The 20,599-nt window shown below is 37.9% G+C and overlaps 2 protein-coding genes across 3 annotated transcripts; one reads left to right on the top strand and one right to left on the bottom strand.

Moving 5' to 3' along the window:
• The first annotated feature begins 2,663 nt into the window (after positions 1 to 2,663).
• LOC139479202 (transmembrane protein 59-like) lies at positions 2,664 to 14,740 on the top strand. 2 transcript variants are annotated; one of them, XM_071262046.1, is made up of 6 exons: positions 2,664 to 2,847; positions 9,302 to 9,407; positions 9,946 to 10,037; positions 10,999 to 11,200; positions 12,216 to 12,523; positions 13,071 to 14,740. In XM_071262046.1, the coding sequence occupies exons 1-6, from the start codon at positions 2,692 to 2,694 to the stop codon at positions 13,203 to 13,205; spliced, it is 999 nt and encodes a 332-aa protein (XP_071118147.1). In that variant the 5' UTR covers positions 2,664 to 2,691; the 3' UTR covers positions 13,206 to 14,740. The 2 variants fall into 2 exon arrangements, with proteins under 2 accessions (XP_071118147.1, XP_071118146.1); XM_071262045.1 differs by having other exon boundaries at positions 9,299 to 9,407.
• A 3,941-nt stretch (positions 14,741 to 18,681) lies between these two features.
• On the bottom strand, positions 18,682 to 20,407 carry LOC139479043 (histone acetyltransferase KAT8-like). The gene has a single exon (XM_071261789.1). It carries the CDS (start codon positions 20,405 to 20,407, stop codon positions 19,058 to 19,060), a length of 1,350 nt encoding a protein of 449 aa, XP_071117890.1. The 3' UTR covers positions 18,682 to 19,057.
• Between the last annotated feature and the right edge of the window lie 192 nt (positions 20,408 to 20,599).

Here is a 20,599-nt window from a genome sequence, read left to right as displayed (position 1 = left end):
AATGACAATTTATAACATTCGGCAAACGTAACAAACGTAACTATTTATCTTCTAATTGTAAACCAATAGTTAGTGTGTCCGCAATCTGATTGGTCACCCTACCTCGTCGATTACCCCATTCTATTCCCACAAATCCACATAAGCCTTTTAACTGGATATGAATAAATAAACGATACTATTTCTCAAGCCAAGCCCAAATGTCTGAAGATAATTTTCGGCATCGGTTTCAAATGAATTTGCAGTCGTTGAATGACAATAACAATCGGCAAGAGTAACAAACGTAACTATTTATCTTCTAAACATTAAACGAAACGAAAAGGAAGATTTTACATACTTTACTGATTTTAAGAAAGTGTTTGATCCAATAGATAGGAACCTATTACTCGAAAAAATGGATTATCAGGTGAGATATTACAAGCAATAGCCCTATATATGTATATATGTACAATATGTAAATTGTAAAGTTAAAAGCGATAACTAACTGAGTTACTCAGAGTAAAGTATTTGAATGTACAACTGGTGTAAGACAAGGCTGCATCCTCAGTCCACTTTTGTTTTCTCTTTATACTAATGAACTAGTTAATGAATTGGTTGTGAATGGAGAAAGAAGAACACAGTTATGCTCTGACTACATAGACTCGCTGGTTTTACTATTTGCAGATGGTATTATATTTTTTTCGGACACTGTATTTGGACTTGAAGCATTTAGATCATGATAGAGACAAGTTGAAACTTTCTATAAATCCTGTTTAAGAAAATACGGTCCCGTGAAGAAATGTGAATCAGGGGAATTTGTTGATGATCATTTTGACCAAAATAGTTATCTTGGAGTAGTTTTCAGCTCAAATCTAAATATGCAAAATTCAGTTGAAAGCACAAGTGAAATGGACAGAAGAGCACTCAGTGGGACTACCTACCAAATTTATGTGTATAAATTTTAGGCAGCTTTCGTGTTCGAGGAATGTATCCGTGAATATCCACACAAAGGAACAATATCCCACTCGTCTGCAGCTGTACAAAGAAACATATTCGATGTCACTTGTCTCTGTAACAATCAAATATTTTAAAAGATATATATCGTTTCGGGATATTATAACCCGTGTTCGTTTCTCAACTCATCACTTGGATCGTTTCAGGTGTTTCACATAGGTGTCAAGTCTCAAGGGTCGGCTGAGAAAGCCCACGTGACAACTATTTTCATAACGTCCACGGTTCCTAAAAAATCCATTGAGTGATAGATAACAATGATCAATCAATCAACGTATTATCAGTTAACCCTTTGAACAAAGTATGTTGTTTTTACATCGGCACTTCACGCCACGATATGAGTGTATTCCCTTTGTTTTAGTAAACCTAGACATGTAAACACTCACTTTTGACATATCCACTGTGCAAGATAACAGTGATTAATCAATCAACGTATTTTCTGTTAATCCTTTGATGACTAGGAACGATCCGTTGATTTTTAAAAAAAGAGTAAATCAACTGATCATTCACCTCTTGCTGGTCTGCCACGTGCATATTACATAACACACATTTCACCGCACTTCAAACCTGGATTTAGATTGAATAATTACCCCAGACACAATAAAACCCAAATGGGAACCTTTGTCAGGTAATCTAAGTGGTGCTACCACTAGTGTACCTGTAATAAATTCATTAACTGAGCATCAAGTGAATGACGACAAATACACAAGTGTAGGTTATACGAGAAAACGTGGATGACAACAAGGGAGTAGGAATCGTATTGTCGACGCAATCCGAAATCCGAAAATGCTTTCACTGCATGGATACTTTTTTAGTATTAAACTATAACCATCTGGAGTATTTCCAAATGACGACATCCGATGAGCACCGCCGTTCTTTTTTTCTGTTTGTTTAGGCTGAAGAAATTAATGAACATGCGCCCTTTGTCGAAATCGTTACTGATCACAGTTAACCAATCAGTGTTTATGCAAAAATGCGTAAAACAAATATTGCCTCCAGCCTCCAAGTTTATTTAGCTGTCCTTGCAGACGGTAGCCCAGTCCCTGGTCAAGCTCAGTTGCGTTGTGTATCATCCGGGTACTCACGGGGGAAAAAAAACAATAACAAAGGCAACAACCAGTCCGGGGAATTGCGTTAGATCAGTGCCCCTTTAAGTAGCATTAAAAAATATCTCTATTGACAATTGCCAAATGTAAAATTATGTAGCTTGTTTTTGTGGGCAAATGACCTTGAATACAATGATATGAGTTGAAACATTAAGCTGTGTTGTTTTCGTCGGGTAATGTTAGCCGGAAAATGTAAATTTGCTTTTCAGTGGAGCAGATATTAAACCCTCTCCTTGAAATTTTTAACAACCATTTCGTGTACACTAAACACAGATAACAGTACACAGAAAACGGGAGAAATACAGAACAAACACAATGAGTGAGAAAAACAGGAATTCCCCGTTTCCTTATCTCTTTGTCGTGCCATATTCATGTCTCCACGAGTAATTGTGTTTTCCCTCCCCTGTGCCATTCCTTTCGCGATTTCGTGCTTGGTTTTTTAAGCACTTAATTATACGGCATGGAATATGTTTTACTGCCGAGTTGTAAATCATTTCATAGTGGTATTCCTTACGTTTGAACATAGAGTTATGTTGCTTGGCGTGTCACGTGACAAAAACAAGCCTCTAGGAAGTGGGCAAGTGATGTCAATTCGACTATGGCTGCCAGTACAACAAACAGAGTCATCGTGGCAGTTTGGGCACTTTTGGTGACCCTATCTGCTGCATCCGATGTATTTGACCATGTTCTCACTGATGTGAAGCCATGTATGGAGGTTTGCGAGAACACATATCCGTCACACACGTACGAGAAGGTTCGTATCACAGATGAAACAGATGCACAACAAAGATTTAGGCTACTGGCTAGTCACCAGTCTGATTTCTCTAGAGAACTAAGTAATCAATTTAATGTAGCCAACGTATGCACAGCTGTTGCAAGTAGGCTAGTGGTTGAATGTGAGCTTATTGTTTTTACACCACTTTGTTATGTGTTCGTGAAGAACAGACTGAACTATTGACCCACGTTTCTATATCATATATATCATATGTCTATGATATACCAACGTGTGCCAACATGACAGACTACATATATCTGGCTCATAGAATAATTTTAGAAGAACCCAGTTAGACAATAAGTACATTGTGTTTAGATGACTTCATTTGTATTTTACATATGTACCCGCTGTTTACGTTTTCTTTGACTTACTGAGACAAATTATTTATGTAACCAGGGCAAAGACAACACTGAATCTCTTATACATGTAATGGATTCTGTCTAAGTTCAGATAAGATAAGTGATGAGCTGGGACATTGATTGGGTTATAGCTGAAACAGCACCTCATCAACATGTCACCAATCGAAAGTAGTACCTGGCTTAGTGAAAACAGAAACATATTACCCGGTGAAAATGGCAATGAAATTAAACGTAAGGGAGCACCTTGTGAAATCAGTATCCTTGTCAGGATGATCTCGGCAGCAGGACACATGTCACTGAGACAATTAACCAATTTTGTGTGAGAATCAATCAGGAGTTGAACTTGCTACATTTGGATATTAGACTGACATTGGTGACAAAATTACTAACTGAGCTACGTTAACACTGTTGCAGTTAGTGCAAATTTACAGAGTCATGCATAAACAGAAATGAATGGAAAGGGACAAAATGGTGACCGACACTTATGGAGGTTTCTGGTAGCCATGGTGTCTTCTGACTTCAGTCTACAGACACTTATGAGGGGTCATGGTGCCATTCCGGAATTTACATGATCATGAGGGGTAAGGAGATGGGGCACACTGATAAGGGCTCCAGTTATCAGACGTTGAGTTCACAAGTATGTGTGAATGTCAAGGTATTAAATAATTCATTGGTGCACTGTAAAAGATAATGTAGATCATTGTGGGCATGTTAAGGCATTGCTACTGACTGCATGAGTGTGAGACAGTTTTTGAACCATTTTTGAACCCAGGTTCGATTTCCCACATTGGCACAATGTGTGCAGACCATTGTTCCTTGCCGCAATATTGCTGGAATATTGCTAAAAGCTGTGTAAAACTATTCTCACTCACTCCAGCTGATATATTCAATATGAAGCACTTCATCCCGCTATCATGACCTGTTTGTGTATAGAATAAAGAAATCAAATGAACAAGCGCACGATGACAGGTGCAGTGATTTGCATGCTTCAGCTCCCACTCTGTAAAATGGATGAGAAGAGTGTACCACCCTTTCACAAACACAATTCTTATCATTACCTTGTTGTACCAAACCAAACTGATTTATAGCAAAAGAAGTCCCATGGTAGATCAGCGCTAGAAACTATTTCTTATACTGACAGCATCTAGCAAAACCCTTAAAAAGGGTAAATTTCAACTAGTCCTTATGATACCTTAACTACTGAGCAGTTTTGCAAGGACTATGGGACTAGTGCTAGTTTCTAATGCTGTAGCTGGAGAGTGTTTGGATGTTTGCAGTGTCAATATATAAATACCTAATTAACTGCATTAATGTGCATAATATTGAAAATTACCGACTCAAAACCATTATATATGTAAATTAGTTCCCATTTAGTTCCCAAAGACTCCAGTAATCGTGTTAGTCTGACACCTCAGGGCACCTTGTCACTGGTGTGTGTCGTTATTTATACAGGGTTGTAATGTGCCGTCAACATGTAATGTTTGTGGTACTGAATTCTAAAAGTAGGCCAACGGTAGATAAGTATATCATATTCTAGAGTTATGGTCAAGTGTACTCATCTTTAAAAAGAATAACGGAAATAGATGTGTATAGTATATGTTATAAATAGTACTATACGTCTTGCAATCAATCTTCTTCCGGAAAAAAAAGATGAAGATATGTACAGTAACTGATTTATAGCAAACCCTTGTCTTGGTTATTGCTTGATCACCAAGGATTGACTTTATTGGAAATGTGAAGAATAGGTATCGAGTGGTCTTGGTTTAATTATCGTGGAGAGTAGAAAAAAACAGGTTGTGTTTACAAATTGTGTCTATTGTCATATTCATCAAGTATTTGGAAGACATATTTGGAAGTATCATGTGACCTCAGTATGTTTGTGCGTGGTGAGACTTTCCAAATCAGGGTTAATGATCACTTAGATACAGGTCACTAATGACACTGACTAAAGATCAATCATGCAAAGATTCTAGTAAAGAAGTGTGAATGGATTTTTTAGTCAGTGAACATTTCTGTATTCTCTCAGACTGAATTCATCCACTTATTCATTATCCTGTTTTGCATATAAAAGTGTTTTCATCACTACATGGCCTTTAACAATAGCAATAACATATCCCAAACAAGAAATACAAGTGTTAATCATTAATAGAGCTTTCTGTAATGACTTGTCTTGTTCATGTTGGATGAAGCTTTTGTAATAGTTGTATTTGTCTCAAAATGGCTGAGTGATTAGCCTATTACTGACTGGAGATTAAGAATCACTGTAGAATTTTGTTTCACATTATCAGAATTTGAATTACATGCAACCCCACTTGCCCAAGACAACTAGATTGTGCCGAGGACAAGTGACAATCTACTGATGATAGTCCTCATTGACTCGTAGCATGTGGGGGCTCTAACTCGGATCCAGGTCCTAAAGCTGCAGGTTTGCTACACAATAACTGAATAAAACTGACAAAAATATGAACATGTAGAACACTTTTGTCTCATTCAAACATGACCAGCTTCAACGTGTTTCACTAGTGCTCTGGACTAATCTTTAAAAATAATTTACTAAGGCTGTTCGTTGATTAACCTGATAAAGTAATTGTTTTATAGTAATGCAACTTGTTTGAACTTCAGTAGTGGTGTGGGACACACTGACATCATATGACATAGGCTCCATGAACTGATAGCTTCACAGCTTAGGTCTAGCCATTGAAGATCATATGACATAGGCTCCATGAACTGATAGCTTCACAGCTTAGGTCTAGCCATTGAAGATCATATGACATAGGCTCCATGAACTGATAGCTTCACAGCTTAGGTCTAGCCATTGAAGATCATATGACATAGGCTCCATGAACTGATAGCTTCACAGCTTAGGTCTAGCCATTGAAGATCATATGACAAAGGCTCCATGAACTGATAGCTTCACAGCTTAGGTCTAGCCATGGAAGATCATATGACATAGGCTCCATGAACTGATAGCTTCACAGCTTAGGTCTAGCCATTGATCATATGACATAGGCTCCATGAACTGATAGCTTTTACAGCTTAGGTCTAGCCATTGAAGAACTGGTGACCTCACGGTTTATGGTCTAGCCATTGAAGGTTGAAATTGAAACCAGGTGTTGCTTGACTGAACCACACTGTAAGCAAACAGATGTTGAGATTTAGTGATAAGATACCATTTTCCATCTACAACCTAGTTATTTATAGATATAGCACACGGCAGCTGAGACTGATAATATGTGTACACATGTGAAACTTTTTATAATACAATACTGTCCATGCATACTGACTGCATTTGAACCAAAAACACAACCAGGCAGCACAAGGGTTTAGCATATATAAATTACTTCATTCACGACAGGGAAATTATTTGATTTTGATGAATTTGTTCCAAAATCCAGTTTAAAGACAGACGTTTTGTTCTCTCCAGGAGTAAAACTATCAGTGTCCTGTTATTAACAGAATAACAATATAAAACATTGTGCTAAAGTCTGCCAAAGGCCTATACTGCCATGTAATGAATCAAAACTAAACAATAAAAAGGAAGTGGGGTATTTTATAAAGCCCTATTAAACCCTACATTTATTAATTTATAGTGTAAAGTGTTACAGTAAATGGGAAGATTGTTTTGAAAAACAGTATACAGATATAGAGTTGGTAAACTTTAACCTTATGGCAAAAAGGTTTCACAAAATACTGAATTCAGATGGTTTCTGTTTAATGTTATAAATAATATTTTAAGTACAAAGTGTTTATTTACATTAGGATATGTTGAATCACCAGTTTGTTCACTATGTTATGAACCATCTGAAAAATTCACTTATTACATTATGTATGTTGCTGATATATGGAAGAAACGTTCAGATTGGCTTGGAAACTATGCACAAGGCAAGAGGTCATTTTAGTACATAAAATAACAATTCACTCAATGCAGTTATGGTAACAAAATCTGTGCTTCACACATTTAACAATTTATTTACAAATTCAAAAAGAAATATTTAGATATTACAAAATTTATTGCATATTCATATTATGCATGCACCCATGCCTCCTGGTCTTTACATCTGTTATTTAGAAACCCTGTATAAACTATGATGTATAATAATTATGCTAAATATAACAACTACTCCATGCACACTTTATGTATGACATTGAGATGTAAAATATGATGGGAAATGTAATAAATAAATTTTTAGATTTAAAAAAAATCATTCTGGAAGACCTTCAACTGATACCACAAAGGATAACGATGAAAGGGCAAGATCAGAAAGACTTTCCACGACGAGAAATGTTGATAAACTACACGATATGATTATGAATCATCACATGTCACATCGACAATACAATAGAAATCTCTCATGATGAGACAGAGTTGGTAACATTGTGAGGAATGAACAGGGCATGACAGAACTTTCAGCTAGTTGGCTTCCAGGGCTTCTCACCCCTGATTAGAAAAATCCAGGTTCATCATCTCTTGTGAGGTTGGTTGGTTTGTTTGTTGTTTAATGCCGCACTCAGAAATATTCCAGCTATATGACGACGGTCTGTATATAATCGAGTCTGGACCAGCCAATCCACTAATTGACATCATAAGCATCAAGCCACAAAATTGGGATACTATGACATGCATCAACCAAGTCAGCGAGACAGACCTCTCGATCCCATTAGTTGCCTCTTATGACGAGCATAGTCGCTGTTTACTGCAAGCATGGGTTGCTGAAGACCTATTCCGACCAGGGTCTTCACTTGTCATTTTGAAGTGGACCCAGCAGAGCTTGTTGAGCAGTTTGTAACTATTGATGACTCTTGGCTTCACGGTGAAGCCTTCACCCCTATAAGCCAGAGATCAAACATAAGTGAAAACAGTGGGAACATCTCACATCTCCTCCTCCAAAGAAGGAAGTTATCTCTTTTCCATCAGATGGCAGGGTGATGGCTGGTTAACATGTCTATTGAGCAACTGACCTACTCAATATTATGGAAAAAAGCATATTCAGATTCACAAACATGACCAATGTAGTATGTTTGTGTCTTGACTAAATAATGCTTATTTATGGTATAAAGAGCTGTAAAACAATCAGGAAATAAACATACTGTGGTATCAATGTTTGGGTTTCAAACATGAATTCGAACCCGTAAATTTCATTTGCAACAACACAATAGCATGAAGTTTTGAAATTGAAATATTTACAGGTATGGAAGCAAAGGTCGAAGCCTGAAAATGAAACACAGTTGGTTTATCTTCTTTCTATCATGACACAGTGACAAAACAAATTGGAACTACATGTACTTGGTTACAGAGGATATGATTAGTGATGTGACATTCGTTGAACCTAATATTCTCTGTAAGCTAATGGGCAAATTCACGATTCATTGAAGGGCAGTTTTAATCTGTATACAATTTTGCTTTATGTACCCTCTCTCTAATTTTCACGTAATACTTGAACCACTTCACTGTCTTGTTAGCATTATTCAAACTGACACCCCGAGAGAAAATGAATCAACCTCTGTAATGTTTTGTTCTACCCACCACTAGTATGACATCAGAAAGTTCTACAGATGGGAAGTCTAAGCATTCTTATGCAGTAGACTGACGTATTTGTTTGTGAAGTTGCTACACTTCCTGTAGATAAAGTAGGCGCATCTGGTTATTCAGCAATGTTAAAACACATCTGTGACGTCATTCTATTGTTTGAAAGCTCCATTATTTTTCAGGAATGGAGAGTTGCTTGTCAACTGTACATTATCTTGAAGCAGCATTTGAATTTTTCAAATATTTTCAACTACAGAATATTTTGTCAAAGTGTAAAAGTAGGGATGAGTTTTAAGTAGGGGAATATCCTCGTAACTCTCCATTGAGAGTTACTCGGACATTCCCCTCTACTTAATGAATGCCAACAGAGGATTCAGAAGGGCATAGTTGGCTATTTTACTGCTCTCTAATCTCCACCAAATCATGTATTCATTGTATCCTTGTCATATATATATGCCCTGGACACAAAATGACCTTACAAAAGGTTGTGCATGATTTGTGATATTTTTATTGTGTATGTAGTTACTGTTGTAATCGCTGTCAGCAGGGCAACCACCATGAGTGCTGCAGGAGGGGGTGCCGCTTCTACTCCATCATGGAGTTCGTCAATGGAGGCGAGGAGGTCAACACCACACAGAAGGAATGTATGGGATGTAAGTCAATTCATTCTTGCAAGCATAGTCACATTAAAATAAGACGATGATCATTTCAGTGTGTATTCTGAGTAGGCTGGCTGTATTCCAGGTAGGATGGATGTATTCTGGGTAGGGTAAAGAAGAATTAGTAAGCCCCGCACAAGTAGGAATATGTCAGTACCAAACTAGAGATGGAATAATGGCTCAGTGAACCTCTTCTATGAGCTACCATGTTGAGTACATAAGCTCAAGTAATTCATGGTCAAGTTGCAATTCTTTGTTTCTGTTTACTTTTCTGCATGTTCATGGACGAATCCTGTGCAGATGTAAATGTTGTTTGGAGTAGGTTACTGACAGCTAGATTGTCCCTGAAAATATTCTTATATGTATTGCTCTGGTAGTTTTGTTATTAGTCAAGATATGTCTGGTGAGTATCAGAAAGGCAATTGTTGTAAGTGGGCTATGGTATGTGAAGCTGCTTGTTGATGCTGCTGCTGCTGTGTGTTGATGACGCTGCTCCTGTGTGTTGATGCTGCTGCTGCTGTGTGTTGTACAGGCTGCAAGGAATCCTACCCCGTGGAGGCGGACTATACTGCCTGTGCTCTGGGATGTAGAAGTCAGACACCATTCGCTGCCAGAAGACACCAGGTATGATGAGTGTCATGATACATAACACAGTCCGCATGCCTGGAGTGAGGGCTTGATCAACATCAGTGTATTGATTACTCAACTCAACTCACATACATGGTGTAAGGAAGTAGGTTACGACTGCACAGTCCTGTACATTGATCACTTGTAGGCCAAATGTCCACAAAAAGGCAAACTAATTATTCTGGCATTGATAGCTTCCCTGGACAAGCGCAGTGGTGAATATTTACATTCAGAATGCATGGATTGTTTTGTTTGGTCTTGTTTCATAGTCAGGTACTGATCAGAAATGATTATTTTCCTATATGCTCAGTTTTTTATGCTTCTGTAAGATGAGAAATAAATGACAAAAGGCAACAAAAAGACAGCTGTTTTGCTCAGGTGACTGATAGTCACATGGGTGTATGTCATGACTTGTTTGACCAGTATCGTGTAAACTTCGCATCTATAATGACCTACAACATCATATATATGCTTTTTGAGTTTATGTTCTTCTACACATATTAGTAGAGGCATAAACAAAGTTTTGTTGTTTAATGATATTGTAAATGTCAATGTTTTTATTGCAAATCAGTAGCACAAAACATTGTCCCTGAAAGTGCTGATATTATATACACACACCTACATTACAGATATAATGCTTACACATAGACACATTGGGAAATGTTGATCCACAGTTAAAATCAAGTCATACTTAATTGGCTTTTATGTTGTTGTCTGACAATGTCGGCACCAATGATGAGATTGTGATAGGGAGATAACCCATGTATTTTCATTGTCATTTGAGTAAAATAATAAAAGAATTTATCATGGACATGTTCAACCAGGACATATGTGTTACACATTATACCATGACTCAGTTGCTATTTCTGTAAGTATATGTTCTAGTGTTGACCATTATTATAGCGGGCGACTCATACAGGAGCAGAGCACTGTCTCAGGTTAGTGTTGTTTGTTGCAGCTTGAGAGTGAGGAGCCCAGCATCCACCTGCTGTACCCCCTGATGTACGTGCACAGTCTGTACAGCAACATGATAGAAAAGGCCTACCACAGCATGACGGTCAGCTGGTCACTCTACATGGAGGCCGACAACGGCAAGCTGGTGGTCATCAAGTCCCAGCCTCAGTTCTACACAGAGTTCAATGATGCACAGGATCTTGATGGTCAGTGTAACTGATAGTTGCTCCACAGCTGATGCTGAGAGATGCTGATAGTGAAGGGCATAAATACTGTATTCTCCCAGTTCTAAACATATTTGCTACCATGAGTTTGGAAAATACTTGATTCTGGTTGGTTACAAATCACAATAACCATCTCTCATATTATGGCCACTATGAAATGTTTTTTGTTTGTTTGTTTGTTTGTTTGTTTGTTTGTTTGTTTGTTGTTTTTTACATCGCTCTCAGCAATATCCCAGCTATATGATGGCAGTCTGTAAATTATCAAGTCTGGGCCCAATCTCATTAAAATCAGATCTTAGTTCACGCTACCGCCAAAGAAAGATCTGAGGACATCCCATTAGGGGTCACGTCAGAACGACCTTTCATCTGACCAATCAGAGCGTCGCTTACCAGATCATGAAAGTGACGTTCGGAATGTGAATTCTGATAATGCAACATCAAAAACATTAACACGCAGTATTCAGAACGATAGTTACGTGTTTAACGACTGGAATAGTAAACATGCATCCACCAAATCAGCGAGCCTGACCACCCGATTCCGATAGTCACCTCTTACGACATATATGGGTTGCTGAAGATCAATTCTGACCCAGACCTTCACAGATCTAAAGGTCTATTAATGACAAGAGAACATGTATGTCTTTATCATTGGGCTTTTCAGTGATGTGCTCATTGTTATTGAATACAGTAGTTAACTGACTGCAACATATCTAAGGCACCACAATTCTCTGTGTAGAGTTGTCATCCCTTGTACACGCCAGAAACCTATGATTGTGGATTTGAATCCCGGTTCATCCCTATTATGTTTCTAGGTTTGTCAGCACCATACCCGTGCTCGTGGTAAACTTCTAATACCTGCATCACTTCAGGCTTTCCTCCCACATCAAGCTGACTCGCCTTGGTAGAACTGGAATACTGGTCACTCACTGAAACATATCTTATGAGACTAATCTTGTAGAATTCACAGAATAGTAACACCAGGTGTTTCTTCTTTCAGATTACAAGGGAATGAACTCTGATGACAAGACGGCTAACTATCTGGAGATGAACATCGAGCCCATTGATAATGCTGCTACGCCCAACCTAAAGCACTCCCAGCTGAGATCTGCCCGTAGTTTTGAGGACAGCCTAGGCCTGATGTCAGACGACCGCAATGTCAACTCAGACTGGCTGACCTGTATTGCCAGGAAGACTGGCATTCCACGACTCCTTCTCTGTCTGCTGATTCTGTTCTGTGCCATTGTAATGATCTGGCTGTGTCTTACAGCAGCTGTCACAGCCCCAGAACACAGGATACACACCCAGGTATGTAGCAAGTTCAACTTCGGGCCTGTTGAATCAATTACAAAGCATGTTTGCAAGGTTTATGCATCTTTTGGGATCCAAAATTATGTTGTTTGTTTGTTGCTGAATGCTGAATGCTTCACTCAGCAGTATTCCAACTATTTATGAAGATGGTCTGTAAATAATCAAGTCTGGACCAGACAATCCATTGATTGACATCATGAGCTTCGATGTATGCAATTGGGTTACGACGACTTGTATCAATCAAGTCAGTGAGCCTGACCACCCGATCCCGTTAGTCGCCTCTTACGGCAAATATGGATTGCTGAAGACCTATGCTAAACCGGATCTTCAGGGGTATTATTCTTAGCCATGGGTCCCCAAATTATGTCAACCATGTACTTTAATGATAATCTGTCATGGCAGCAGAGAGTAAGGTATTAATAAGCCAAGGGAACAGTCATATCAGGTACTGCAATTAACACTAAGCTTTGGTGGGAAGTCTATCGCATTCCCTGCACTGTGTTCATTCAGAGACCATCTCCTGTCATGTTGATGTATGTTGCAGAAGTTGAGCATCAACGGGGACCTGGAGTATCTTAGGGAGATGGTGAAGCAGGGGAAAGGCATCCAGGTCCTCCACCCCCAGGACCGGGTAGAGGCCAGCCCCCTCCCCATAAAGATACGTGTAGAGAGGATATAGGCTTCATCCAACTGGCGTTGAACTGGAATGCATCATGTTGAGAGTGAAATACAACACCATCCTCTTCCTTGCACTAACTGTTGATATCTGTGTTCATTCTGGATACATCAGGAGATATATAACGAGCAACGCCACCATCTTCATCATCAACATTATCATATATGTCGGGGATGTATAACATTGGGGTATTAGTGTACACAGTAGCTGAACTGTGACAATTAACAATGGTATCTGGTACCTTCGAGACAGTGGTTACATTTTAGATATTTGTCTTAAGGAACATTTCACAATTGAGTTGTTTTCATATAATACAAAATGGTGATGGAATAACTGGATTGATGGTTAAGTGATTTCATAAGATTGATATCAAATTCTGATGATTTATGATATAATATTATTCATTCAGTCCTGATTCTACGAGATCACAGTTGATAACACACATGCTTGAGAATTCACGAGTAGACACTGTCTTGAGTCTGTAAAAAGCAATCCAGTGAGTTATGACTTAACCCAATCCTGATTTTGCGCTGAGCTCTATGTTCAAAGTGTCCCACAGAATTTGGTTTGAGAGCACATTGAAATGTCAACTGAATGAATGATGAAGTGTTTTCAAGTAATGTAATCTGTAAGTTTTGTTGACTGTGTTCTCCGTGTAAATGGTTGTATATTTAATTCGAGGGATACCTGGGCTAGCTTCATTCCATTGATGTAGGAATGTCTTCACTGACCAATGTGTTGGCAGTGTTACTGAAACGATGTGATGCGGTTTTTTGCTATTTTATTTTCTCTTAAGATCTGATTTGAGAAACAGTTCCCTGTTTGATAATACTAACACTGTACATGTCTTTCATTATGTGACTCTTGCACACATGCTTTGTGAGCTGAGATTATGTTTTGTTTTTTCTCATTTAACTGTACATAGCAAATTGCAAAGTAATTCTTACAATTTATTCTTTAATTAGCATCTGCCAAATTACCCTAAATCCCCAGAAAAGATCTTCACCGAAATTGTGATGAATTCAAATAATCAACTTTCACATTTTCCATGCCTTTTGGGATGCCACTACTGGGAACTTAAAAAAAGCCTTCCTCAAAGGAAAGCATCAAGGACCTTGAGTTGAGGATTTATGGTACTGGTGGTTGGAATTTCCTGCTTTAACAGCCTGTGATTATTTTCTTTGGTAATATGTAACATTATTCTGTAGTATTGTATTGTGTAAGACAATTGAATGTTTATGTATGTGGACGACAACCCTCAATACATCATGTAGGATCCCCCTAGATGGTGTTGGACTGTCAAGGGAGACACCAGCATGCTACAAACAAGACTGATTTCAGAAATTGTTTCCTGCATAGATAATGATTTTCACACGAGACATAATAGTGTGCTTATGTTCCAAAATACTTTAGACACAGTAAAAACATATGACCCTGCCGTAACAAGTCCACCTTGGTATTATTGTACAGCATAGTAAATGTTGCACATTTGTCATGGGAAATTATATGTTAGGGGAAATAAAGGGTTTATAAATCAACATGTGTTTGGTTTTTGTTTTACCTCACCAGGTTCATGTGAGCTGTTGTCATCGTACACTACCATACATCCATCTGTCGTAAGTTGGCGTTGGATAAAGGCTGCTTTGAACAGGGTTTCACTTCAGGAGTCATTTTAATGTGGGAGGACGGCCCACAGTGATGCAGGTCTTCAACATTTACCATTACAGTGAGATCATACAAGCACAAGTATGGTGCTGAAAGCCCCAGATAACCATCAGGAAGAACCTGGAATTTGAACTCATCATTGGACCCTAGCACACCTGTGGGGCACAACTAGCACAGCAAATTGACTTGATTTGGATGACTGCACCTTTATATTTTGCAAATATGAGGGGTGATTGATTGATGTGTTCTGAGCCTCACATGGTAAGATGACCTAAAGACATTAAAATGATATATTTTTCATTACAATCCCCATCCACAATGAAACACTTTTGTCAACAATGTCGGAGGGATTTTATCCCACTTCAGTAGAAATCCTTCTACTGGCTGTCTAGGCCATAACCTTTCCAGCGGGGGTATACCTGTGTGACATGTAATTGTCACAACAACAGATTTCACTATTATGCAACAACAACAGATTTCACTATTATGCAATTCCTTCGATGCCAGGGTCAGGACTTTTAAGTCAACCCTCCTACTTGGCACCAACAAAAGGCCCTTGGCATCCACAGAAATATTAGTGCAGCAGCACCAGCCTCCTGGCGAGATCATTAGATCTTTGCAATATATCCATGTTGCCTTGTCTAAATAAGGTGCAAAATGAAGTTATGTTTTACCATAAAACATTTATCTGATTAGGCTGTATGGGGGCCAAAATCACATTCAGAAAATATATAAAAATATTGTGGTAGAACACAACCACTCCATCTTTGTTGGGGAACTATTTTAACCCAAAGTTTCATAAAGAATTATTTGAAGGTTTATTAGTTATGCTCCTCAAAAGAAAACACTCATTTGAAGAGAAGTCCAACATGTGTCGCCTTGGAAACAGAACAGCAAATATTTAAAAATGCCTTAATAACAGGAGGTAACGAACCCTACCCTCCTTTGAACCTATGTTGACTTGTGAAATGCAAAAAGTATGAATATCCAGAATTCCTGAAAAGCAAAAGGCACCAGTCCAGTTCACTCCAGTGCCTGCCTGGTGGGTACACCAAGTTCTGTGAGGAAATATTGAACAGTTTACCAGTTTTGCTCCAGAAACGTAACATGAACAGACAGGTCCTGTTTCTATATCCCCGTCAAGGTGGGTGGGTGATAACATATGCATCGTACAAGTTGAACAAAACTGCCCCAGAAGCATATATGTACACAATGTCATGTTCCAGTTACAATATTAAACATCTGTACTTAAAAAATTATTGGCATGAATCATATTGTTTCCCACTGAACGGAGAAGAAAACAACTTCAAGCTAAGGCCCATTATTTTAAGGAATGGCAAGTTACGATGATATTCTCCTACTTAAAACACATCCCTACTTTGACAAAACACATCCCTACTTTGACAAAACACATCCCTACTTTGACAAAACATTCTCTGGTTGTAAATTTTTGAAAAATAAACCAGAACGCTTTATAGACTGTATTTATACAGTCTGTCGCCCTTACGTGACGCAATGTGCAAGCTCCGTCGCGAGCTAATATTCACAATCCATGGTACACGGCTCTTCATTATTTCGTGGGGTCCTTAACTAGTATTTTATCAATCGTTAGCACGTTGTAAATACATGCAGTCTGGGATTATGGGAAATAAAGAACCCTGAACAAGTATATATATATATATATATATATATATATATATATATATATATATATATATATACATACCTGCATTTATTTCTCGTCCAGGGATAATCGTAATTGCTTGAAATGTGAACATTGTTACGGGTAACCAGTTGTAACCCAACATTGTATATAAGTATTATTGTTTTATCGTTTAAGGATTATGCAAATATTTGAAAACATTTAATAGTCAATTTCATACCCAATTGTCATGTGTCTTTCTTTTTGTAGGGGTCCTTCATATCAAACGATGCGGGTTCAAACCCCACCACGTTTTCAGTCAAAATTTGAAATCATTCACTTGTCAAAATAAAAACAAATAGTTCTGTCTATTTATTCCTAGTGTAAATTAATTGAAATATTGGTTCAAGATGATGTATAAACAACTGTCCATTCCTGAAAAATAGTGAGCGTTTATACAATTCAATGACGTCATTGATGTCTCAATATGATGTTAATAGTGTGCAGCGTATTTGGCATTTAATGTTTCCGTCTGAAAGAAAAAACTTAACAAATGAATGAGTGCTGATAGTACCTTGATAGCAGTCACTGCTAATTACTTGTGTAATTAACCCAGGGGGTGCCCTAGCAACATTGCGACCATGCAGGAGTGCATCAGTCAGCATACAGGTCAGGCGGCTGGGTATCATGTATCATGTGCAAAATGCCAATAAAAAAGCATCACTGCTGTTTTTTCTCTATTGTAAAATGTTTATGAAGCATATACTAACACTTCCAATAAAAATAAAAAAAGCTGCTTCAACCTTTGAACTGCATCTGAGCCTACCCTGAATACGAGGCATAATCATGATAATGTTGTCTGAAGATGATAGTCACCAACATATAACAGTTCTTGGGGTGAGAACACCCATTTTTAAGCATGCCATATTTTGCACTTCCTATTGATTGTCATAATTAAATATATTAAGAGTTGATACTTGATATAAAATAAGATTTCCAAAACAGATGAAACAGGTTGAAATTACTCTAATAGTCCAAATATTTTCAAAATATTTGTTAAATAAGAAAAAGTGAAAAAATTGAAAATTTAAGTCCAAATTGGTGCAGCATAAATATGACAGGCCTGAAGGGAATTTCTATTTGACAGTACACCTCGACTTTATACATTGGTATACATTGTGTATCTTCCAAATTACAAAGTGTTTGATAATCAGTATGGCAAGTACTGTAGATCATGCCAAATGCATAAGATGTAGACCTGGTTCGCAAATTGGGAAGAAATTGTAGTGTTCATCATGATCATAACAGAAGCCTCTTCCTCCTTATTGTTCCAATTATAAGTGAAATTCAAGTCACACCAGTCAAGACATCACATTTGTGATCACAACCATATTAACATGGGGAATGTTTAATTCCCACCTGGAACTTTGTCCTGACCGTGACATTTGCTACAGACTTAGGGCAGAATATTGTTCTCTGAACAGGTCCAGATCTAACTAGTGATATTTGATATCCATGTTTGACCACAGATGTATCTAGTTTAGATTTGTCTTTGAAATAAGGAATTTGGTTTAAAATGTAATTGGTAAAGCTGACAGCATCCATTAGTTGACAGTACTGGGAGATGGTCAGTATTGAACATGTTGAACTTCTAGAGGGAGAAGCTAAAAGACCATGCAAAGTATTTATATCATGGCCTGATATTATTATTACCAACAATCATAGACTTTTTGTGTGACCAAGGGATGCATCTCATCACAGCCAATGTGTGGCACCTTAGACAACTTGGACACCTGTTCCCCCTCACAACCTAGTCTTGAAGTTGATAGTCTTCACCTTAAGGACAACTTTGGTGCTTTTGTGTGTGACTTGGAAGTGAGCAACACCATCCCCAGAGGAACCAAGAGTGTGTAATCCCTGTGTCTTATGTTTGAGAAATAACAAATATCGGATATTTTATACACATTTATTTAATCTTATTTGTAACAAAACAAAACAGAAATCATGAACCCACAGTGTTGTGATAATACCTCTCCTTAAGATATGATCTAAAAGTTTAGAAGCCATGCTAGTAGTTCTAATATTCCACATTAATAGAACTACAGCATGACAATTTCAATATGGAACATTTTGAATGTGCCGTGTTAATATTACCATGATTACTGTAAACTGACATCGTTTACATCAATTTCAAATAATAAAACTGATGAAACATCATAAACACAGTTAAAATTTTTAGATGATATCATCAGTCATTCTATAAATTGTTACAAATACCACAGGGTTATTGGACTGTCAATAAACATGTAACAATCTGGAGAACCAAAGAAAACATTTTTAATAGCCTCTTGATAATATTCAGTTGTCCAGAAGATTTGAATACAGTGTAATTCTCAAAAAGGCACAAGATCCAGTCTTTACTATATTCTGTCTTCCGTGGATCTGCCAGTGTCCAATAGAGAAATTGAAACTCTAACATAAATATCTACATCAAATCATTTACTCAATTCTTAAACAACTGAGCTTTATCATGATTTATTGATTATGTTCACTTTTTGGCAACTTTAGCAATTTTACGGGGAGGTTCCCAACGTAAACATGGTGCTTCTATTGTAATCGGAGGACGTTTGTACTGGGCACTCTTTAAATGCTCTTCTACTAGCTTGGGTGTCACACAAATCACATGCTGCCCTTTCCAATACTTCACCATGTTGAGCGACTGCAATGTGCTGATAATGTCATTCTGGGTGATGCTTGTCATGCGACTCAAGTCACGAATTGAAAGGGTTCCACGGAAATCTCGCAAAATCTCCAACAATACCCATGACCAGTAACTTCGGTAACTCAACTTTCCAAGATCTGACAAGGGCTTTTCCGGTGAACCAACTGTCCCTTCCAGTTTTGACAACTCATAGCTGAAAGCAATCAGAAACTTTCCATACCCTTTCCGTTGGAAGGGTGGAAGGGTGAGTATACAGGCAACATTGTTACCATCAGGAGATTCTTTTTCTTTGGAGAAGTATCCCACAAGATGACACCCTTGTCGATCAACTTCTGTCAAGATGTAGAAAAGGAAGGGTTCTACATCAAAATACAGAGTTTTGTGATCAAGAAACATCTTAGCAAGAAGGCAAAGGTTCTGGCAGTAGATTTTGGCATCTTTTCCGTCAACCTCAAACAACGACACTGTGCCTTTTCTGTAGATTTCCTTTCCAGGAGGATAGCGCCACGTGCACTGGGTTTGATGGTATCGGTATGTTTTCTCAAGACGCATATATTTCAAACAGTATTCACAAATCCATAACTTTGACTGCTTTCCATACTCTTCTGGGTAAGGTGAAAAGTACCAGGCATCGATTTCATATTTCCCAATTTGAACTTTATCGATATATTTCACTTTCGTGATTGCTTCGTGTTCTTTTTCTAAAGCCGCCGTTGTTGGGTCCATTTCTGCGTACGTTTTCTGGACATGGTTGATCTCATCATGCTTTCTTTTCTGATTTCTCGTGATCTTTCGATCGGTCCCGTCGCTCAAATCAGTCAGGTTAATCGTAAGATCTTTCACCTTACTTTGCTGGTCGTCAATTTTATGAGACAAATCAAACTTGTCTAATTCCACCCATTCATCTAAACGACGATTGAAACCGTCGTAGTGAACATAGAATTCCTTACCGCCAACATCAGTAAGTCTTGTTTGAATTATTTCCGCAACATGCCAAGAATTGTCCGATCGTTGCACTAGAAAATGATCTCCAATGTCGGGATTAATCTCTTCAGTATGATTGCTTTCCTTCCGTTCGTCTCTAGCCATACCTGGTGTGTTTTTAGCATTCGTATGGTTAGAATTTAACTGAGAAGACGCCATTTCATACAAAGCTTTCTTCTCAATATCCGCCATGATGGGTAACCTACATTGATGTATACTACTTAGGGCACAACTAACAATATTATATTAGTGAAATGATAGGAAAATGTGATTATATATTTCTCTAAGATACAGAAGACTATAAACAAAAATATATGACAATTAATTCTAAATATTATGTACACGATTATACGATACTGACACGTATTATTTCATAAACAACAG

Source organism: Haliotis cracherodii, unplaced genomic scaffold (assembly GCF_022045235.1).
Source record: "Haliotis cracherodii isolate W230 unplaced genomic scaffold, xgHalCrac1.p SCAF_4, whole genome shotgun sequence".
In the NCBI taxonomy this organism is placed as follows: Eukaryota; Metazoa; Mollusca; class Gastropoda; order Lepetellida; family Haliotidae; genus Haliotis; species Haliotis cracherodii.
This window is presented reverse-complemented; position numbering and strand designations above follow the sequence as displayed.